The sequence below is a fragment of the Naegleria gruberi genome, assembly GCF_000004985.1.
Source record: "Naegleria gruberi genomic scaffold NAEGRscaffold_44, whole genome shotgun sequence".
Lineage (NCBI taxonomy): Eukaryota > Heterolobosea > Eutetramitea > Acrasida > Naegleriidae > Naegleria > Naegleria gruberi.
The window spans coordinates 339,927-348,493 of record NW_003163283.1 but is presented as its reverse complement, the minus strand read 5'-3'; the positions used below and the strand labels follow the sequence as shown (position 1 = coordinate 348,493).

At 31.9% G+C, this 8,567-nt stretch overlaps 1 protein-coding gene across 1 annotated transcript; it reads right to left on the bottom strand.

The window, feature by feature from the left end:
* Positions 1-2,465: 2,465 nt before the first annotated feature.
* Positions 2,466-8,567, bottom strand: NAEGRDRAFT_71165 (uncharacterized protein; the record flags this gene model as incomplete). The annotated part of the gene is made up of 6 exons (XM_002673740.1): positions 2,466-6,746; positions 6,787-7,046; positions 7,225-7,708; positions 7,749-7,906; positions 7,951-8,075; positions 8,344-8,567. The coding sequence occupies 6 exons, from the start codon at positions 8,565-8,567 to the stop codon at positions 2,466-2,468; spliced, it is 5,532 nt and encodes a 1,843-aa protein (XP_002673786.1).

Genomic DNA, 8,567 nt, shown 5'->3' with positions numbered 1-8,567 from the left:
TGAGGATCCCCTTTGGAGGATCAGGAGGAAATCTTGAATATAGAGAACCAAATCCTCAATCAACAAAATACATATCAATCGATTGGAAATCATTAGTACATCTCGAAAATATAATTTATTTTATGTTTTGAAATCTCTCCTTTACCTCTTTTGGTCAATTAAGACAATTAAGGATGACACTATAGGAAAAGTTACCAATCTCAAAATAAATGATAATATCGAGTTCTACATCTCAAATAAAGTGTACTTTCATCAAATTATATAATTTCATTTCAAGAAATACATCCGGTAGATAGTACATGGTGGTATTTCAATGGAATGGCTGGAAATCTGAAAGATATGGAAACAACTCCATTTTCACTGAAATTAATATCATGATATGTAGACACTCTAATTAGCATATGGTATCAATTTCATGAATATTGGCTCAGTAGATATTGAGTCGACAACTCTATCATTTTACTATAGAACTTTGACATAAAATCAAAGACTATGCTCCAAATCACTTATTTTATATGTAATTAGTCTAGAATTGATAACACACATTCTGTACACCATTTATATACATCTATACAAGTTTAAAAACAATTCATGATATTTTCATTCAGTCAATCAGTTAATGTTCAATGTCAAGAGTGATTATATCCAAGTGTACGCTCTATCTCAGCGAAAGTACATCCTATCATCGTGTAACTTTACCATGTACGTTTAATCACGCTGTTATACATATGGTATCAGTTTTAGTCTGTTAGAATTGAATTCAGTATGATAATAATAACAATCTGTCAAATTGTCACATTTCAACATATAGAATGTATACCATCTCAGTCAATTTACAAAATATCATACTTGTAGCATATATGAATACACTCCCCTTGATGAGGAGAACAATCTGTGAAAGTTTCATATTGATGGATCAATATCTTCAAGTCAACTAAGGAAGAATTATATTTCCAAAATTAAATTTTACCATCATATCAAAATCGTTGAATAATGAATTATTTATACAAGAATAATATATTCAATTGTTCTTCTCATGTCAGTAATCAGTGAAGGTGACACTTCATCAACCTTAGTTTTCACATCTCAATATCTAGACTGTCAATTCGACTGAAACTTGAAATATTACCTATCTAGATGATATAATGATGACTCTCCATAGTAACATGCATGTGAAATTGAATGTTGACACTTTTCATCTTGTTATATTTATAGAGATGGTATCCAACAGAGTCAGTTCATAATATTAAATATTGAAACTCATTCTATATGACATGTTTGATGTATAGAACGGTTTTTTATTGAATGTAATCAATTTGAAATAATTTGATGAAATTGACACTGTCAGGTCACCATTACAAGACAAATAGACCATAGTTTACATTCCATCTCAGTCATTTCAACGAGTTATTGATTAACTCCACCACCATTATGTTTCTCACACGCTCTAGTACAATTAATATTTCAAGAGTGAGTTCTGTGGAAGACTCTGTAAGAAATAATACCATATATATAGTAATATCAATAAACTAAATTGAAGAGTTAATTCTTCTCATTTTCAAATAGATTATTCAATATAGAACAAATCTAGATAGTTTCCAAATCATAAAAGTCAAGCTACTATATATGGTCTTTGATTAAATTTAAAAATAGACTGCCGTTGATTACTGGAATATTAATTCAAAGCTTGATGATCAAGTTTTGATTGAAATCAAACCGATTATTGAATATTGATCATTGAATTGGTGAATAATCACTCTTGATAATGATACATATTGAAGATTGATGCAAATCAACGTGATTCAATCTACAAAGGTTGGTAGTTGCACCACTACGTGGCGAAACTACCCATCCACGATCAATCAACATGTGATTCACTTCCATTCAACTCAATTTGACCGTTATGATCAATAAATCAATGAAATGTTCCTTTATTAGCAATACCCTTTCAATCTAATGAGTAGATTCACGTCCCAAACATTTGAATTCTCAAAGTCCATATTTCAAAAGTTGATACTGACCTGACCTTTAAATATCTATCAATATAAGAAATGAAACCATCAAATTTACATCATTAATAGATGATAAGAAATATAATCAATGATATGAATCTTCACTAAGTAATCTCTTAAATAACCCAAATAAATCAACTCTGAATCCTAACCAAACCCAACCATGTGATTCACTTGGATGGAACTCAATTTGACCGTTATAATCAATAAATCAATGAAATGTTCCTTTATTAGCAATACCTATTCGATCTAATGAGTAGATTCACGTCCCAAACATTTGACTTCTAAAAGTCCATATTTCAAAATCTTTAATCAATAAGAGATTGGAGTAAGATGTATCCGAGGTTCGGTTACAATCCAAAGGTTCCAAGGTTGATTCACCAAACGGTATCTCAATTGAGCTTTAATCCATTTGTCTTAATTTATATTTTTTTATTCTTAAAATATATTAGATTAGAGTAATGACATTGACGAGTCTGATTGGTGGATAGATATTAAAGAGCTATCCATAATTTTGGAGGGCTGTTTGATATTATGCGAATGCAAGCCATTGCTTTCATTGTATGGATTAATCTTTGGTTTTCTTTTCTTAACACAATAAACACAACATAACAATGCAACAACACCAGATAATATAATAATCAATGATCCACTAGGGATAACAACAGAAAGAATAATAATAATGATACTACTATTATTCTGAAGTTTCGAGGATTTGGGTGGTGAACGAGATTTTTTCAAATCCTTAATAACAATGAGATTTTCTATTTTCCATGATTCAAAGTTACAATTGCAAGTTATTGAATTGGTAGCACTATCACGCCCAAAGACTGTACACATACTTGTATCATACTCTAAATCTGGTTGAATAATAATACAAGAATATAATGAGTCCTCACTTGAGATGAATTCCTCGTCGTTGATGTGAACATTAACAGCAATCTTGTTAGGTAAATCAGCGGTTAGCAATTTAGGGGAAGAAAGTGAAAAGCTGACACTCTGTGGTGATACTACTATTAAGGATGAGATATTCAAATCTTGTTCAATTATTTGTGTGAAAATTGTGGGAACATGATCTTTCATCACAATACAATATGTCAACTCTGCATACTCATTAATTTCAGTAAACTCAATCGATGGTATTTTGACATAAGCTTGATAAGAAATAACTCTTTCTTTGGTTGGAGGAGAGGTCACAATAGATGAAGAAAAATCTGTTAAATAAACCTTGTCTGCCTTTACATTAGCAACCTCTTGTTGCAGAGCAGCTGGATCAACAGACACTGATTGGACTTGAACGAAGGAAAGAACATAATCTTTAGCAATTATTGCTATGGACTCGTAGTGTTCGAATTGATCTCTCAACAATTTCATCTTTGAAACTTGTGTGCTAAGAGTACCAATAGTATTCATCAGTGGTTTGAATGACTGAGAGAATATATCTACCTTACTCTTAATTGTCAATTGTATAACATTGTTAAGAACTGTAATTGATTTTCTAATGACTGGAGTTTCCATTATATTCTCACTTTTAATCATTGCATTCACAGCTAAAATTGTGATTGCTGATGATTCTGGAGCAGAATCCTTACCAGCAGTTTGAACTGAACTAGCCAAGGTATCTAGTAACTTGGATTGAATTGAGCTGATAATTGATGAATCCTTAGAAGTTGATGGCAGACTTTGGAGCAGTTGAGTGGTTGAAATAACAGTGTTGATTGTTTGAGAAACGCTCCTACTTGTATCACCATCCTTTACAAAGGCGGAAATAAGGTTTGTTTGATTCGAGACTTGCTCCATTATTTCAGATAAACTTGAAACAGTATCTGGTCTAACGGTAACGATAGACTTCATAAGTCTTGATTCACCTGTATTGGTGTCAATCAATTCAATGAATAAAGTAACAGTTTCATCATTCAAAGAGGATGGAATGGAAGGTATTTTCATTGTGGAATCTTGTGACAGTGGAACAGAAACTTTAATTCCAGTTTCCCTATCAATGTATCCTTGTTTGATTTCAATTGTGTTGTCTTCGTTTTGACAATTATCACAACTGAATGAAAAGTCAGTCTTCATTGAAATACCAGTAGAAGGAGAGATTTTACAAGGACACTTCTTTGGGGGTTGGGATTTTACAAAATTGTTGAACACTTCTGAGGCTGCAATTTCATCATGGTTCTTATTTACAAACGAAACTTTGAGTTGAATTGAATGTTTCATTCCATACTCTAATTCTTTTGAGTCAACAATGATAGAACTTTGTTGATTCTTGTTAACAATCTTGATGTTGCTATATGGAGAAGAAATTGTGGAGGATATTGTTTGAATTTCATTAGAAACTTTTGAGGTTTCACATTCAGAAACAATTGTGCCATCAATTTTCCATTGAGTTTTCACTGACAGAGTTGAATCTGCTGGATCTTGGTCAGGATGTTTAATCTCTATGGATATCTTGTCATTGTCATTAATTTTTGTTTTCAATTTAGGTGAAATATCAATAACATTAACAATTGGAGGCGGATGAGAAATTTTCAAAGTGATGGAACTGGAAACAAATCTTTTTCCTTTTGTAATTGTAAGTGTGAATGTTGGATTAATTAATTGATTTGAGAAATCCTCTTTTGCCACCACAACAATACTAGAACGGTCTTTTGCGTATTGATACATTTTCTCAACTATGAAATCTCCACAATAACCAAATGTTTCTGAATCAATACAGGTCCAACTCCAAACTTCTATTTCATCTGTATTATTCTCAGGATCTTGAAAATTAATTTGTAGACAAGATTGAGAAGCATTTGAGTTCTTTGTTAGTATAAGTGAAAGTGTGAGGGATGGTTGTTCAGTATTAATTATTACAGTATCACTTGAGGTTAATGAAGGATTTTCAACAGAATAAATTGAAACTTTGAAGCTATAGACACGTTTTCCAGTTGAAAATTGTGGGATCAGTAAATTATTGTACGAATCCTTCTCAAATTTGATTGTCGGTCCTGCAACAAGTTGCCACTCAACCTTCATTTCCTTATCTTTCAATAAAGAAGGAAGACTTGTTGTCTTTTTAATAATAACTGACTTTTCAGTTGAGAGCATAACCAATTCCTTTTTTCCTGAAATAACAACTGAGGGAAATTCAACATTTTGTATTTCAATATTTTCTGAGGACTGGGAGCTAACTAATTTGCTTACTTGGCTTTTTACAATCAAATTTATGGTATAAAAACCACTAGTTAATTTTCCCTTATCAATTTTAAGTATTGGATCTCGAATCAGTCTGATGGACTGCAATAAATTACTACTAATATTTCCACTAACATCCCAATAATATTCTAATCCTTTCTTGTCTCCTGAAAAACTATTTGCACCACTGATATGAACATTTTCAGAAGTTGAATAGAGTTTCTTTGTAGTTTGGATAACAGAAATTGGTAGCTGCATTTCCTCTGACAAAATTAATGACAATCCAATAAAATCAGCTTCCTTGGATTTTGAAAATACGTTAGTGTTCAATCTAATACTTTTTGTTTGAGAAATATCAAAAATGAAGTCATTATCAAATTCAATTTTGAAATTTCCAGTCTCCTTGTCAGTCCAATAACATTTTGGTTCAGAACCTAGTAAGGCCAGATCGTGGGAATGAATCAATAAAGAACACATTACTGAATTCATTGAATAAGATGAAGGTCCAAACAACTTGAACAATATTCCATCAAAATATTTTGATATTTGACCAATAATATTTGATGTTGATGAAGAATTGAATGAAGAGAAATAGGTTGAACATTCACTTCCAAAATACCCTTTCAAACAAGAATCACAATTAGGACCATTCCAATATCCCTGTTCTCTATCTGCATAACACACACAAGTGCCTGTGGAATCACATGCTCCATGACCAAGACATGTAGACTTTTCATTACATAAGACTTTACAATCAGATCCATAATGATCAATTATACAATTATCACAAATAATTCCTGTAAAATTACCAGAACAAGTACATTGGTTATCACCTCCACATACACCATTCACACAAGTGGAAGCAGAACAAGCTTTTTCAGTGCAATGAATTCCAGAATAACCTGGATGGCAGGAACTACAACTTGGGCCATAATAATGACCATTTGAATCATCTAAACACTGACACGTATCCATGTCTACACACTTTCCTTTCCCTGAGCAAACATTTGCATCATTCTTTGGTATTGAAAAACAGCCAAATTTCTCACAACTTTCTCCAAAGTATCCAGATTTACAAGAGCAACCTTCTGGATTGGTTGAGTTAAAAGTACATTTTCCGTTTTTAGAACATACTCTTGGGTCATTACTGTCTAAAAAGTACTCTACACCATTATAAATGCTTTTGCAAAGCAATTGCTCACAAGACAATCCTGATATTTTAACTTTAGAGTCAGAGAAACATTGACATGTGTCAGTTTCAACACAACGGCCTCTTCCATTACAAACACTTGGATCAGATGACAGAATTCCATAACAAGAATTCATTTCCTTAACTATTTTTCTTACTTGATTAAACTCTACTATCACATAGAAATCCAAAGTAGAAACATAGCTAAAAAGTAAAGTATCTTTCTCGAAATTAAAGTTATTGTCCCAATATCTAGTTATTTTTGTGTCCAATGAATATTCCTTGATTGCATAACTTCCTTCATTTTCATAATCAAAATAAAACATTTGTTCATTCTCAATGTAAAAAATTTCTTGATTAAAATTCTTTTTAAAGGTGAATATTAATATTGATAATCTCACTTACAGAAATTGATAATGTTAAACTTCCAGTATACAAGTCATACACATAAAGACTACCACCGTAGCTGTAATAAATTTTACCATCATTCATACTGAAGGTGTCAACAGTCGGTTGTGGAATATCAAAGAAAAAAATTAAACCATTCAGTGTAATTTTACCCAATCTTTGAGTATACCAACTTGGCAATAAAAAGTAAAGTTCATCTTCGAATAATTCAAGCTTAATAGGACCGTAAGACTTTGTTTTAAAAACAAGTGTTAATACTGCCTTAATTTAACCATACTCACATTGAAATGACAGCTTGTTGCTAATGAACCATTAACACAAACAATATTATAATTAGAAGAACCTAGAATATAAGTAAGGTTCGGACCAGACAGTAACTTGATCATATTATCATCCACTAGACATGGGTCAGTAACTTGAAACTTGAAAACATACCTATAAATATTCCCTTATCAGTACTATGAATAGACCTAATGTTTGAGAAGCAAATATCGGTGGAAGCTTCTGGATAACCACCAACAAAACTGAGAGCATTTGTTGAATAATTAAGGAATTTGATACTCCTTCTATCAGCTATATACAAACCAGTGTCATCGAAAGATGAATCAGCGGCATAAATTGAGAGTGGAAGAGTTTGGATATCCACTTCTTTCTTGCAATCAATAGTTGTGGAAAAATTTCCCCCAGACAACTTTTGTATGTTACAGAGCTTATTGTCCGCAAAATAAATATCACCCTTAGTTTCATCAACTGCTGCATATGCAATATTAGGTTTTCCAGATAATCCGTTGAATTTAAAATCAACAATTAAGGAACCATTAAAACATTCTAACCAGTTCATAGAAGATCCAAATTTTAAAGTGGTTAACCACATTTGACCGTTATTATTGAATATTTTCTGCAACCTATTCTTTGTAGTCTTGAAGAAAATGTTATGCTTTATAACATTAAGAACTTACTAAGTACAATTCTCCATTACAAAATTGTAACGAATGAATCTGTTCGAATAATGAGTTAGACAATGCAACATCAAAAAAACTACTTGAAACTCTGCAGTTACCAGCATAAATGCTTACTCTACCTGTTTTAGCGTCAATTTTTCTTATACATGTAATTTCTAAAAGAAATAAAATTCTTTGATTAATTGTCCAGTATACATACCTCCAATATAAATATCTCCCGTGCTTTTGTCTATTTCCACAGAGGTGATATCATCTGAGATTACTACCTTTAAAGGGTCAGTAATTGTGGCATCAGAGTCAGTTCCCCATCCATTACCAAATACCCTTGTTATTTGATTTGATTTTAAATCTAATTTGTTAATAAAACAATTTTCACTCCAAATTAAACTATCTTTCCATCGTTGTAAGTTCCGTACTAATCCAATTTGAGATGTTAAGGGATTGTTTGTATGAATACTTCCTTCTTTTCCTGAACCAACCTGAGATGATTGTTGTATAATTTCTAATTAAGCAAGAAGAATTACATACCACTGTTGAAATAATTCCTGTAGCTAGAGTTATTTTCCTTATTCGATAACTCTCATAGAAATACAAAATTCCAGCCTCACCATCCATAAACAGAGAGGAATCTGGAAATATATTGGTGTCGGAACTTGATATATTACCAGCAGGTAATATTCCAGCAATAATTTTTGATTTAGGTGAGTATGGTTGAATTGCCAAACAATTGCCACTGATAATCATCAAACTTCCTATCAAACACAACAACAAGCAATGACGCAAAAGCATGTGTTGATCTGAGAGTGGATTTGCCAT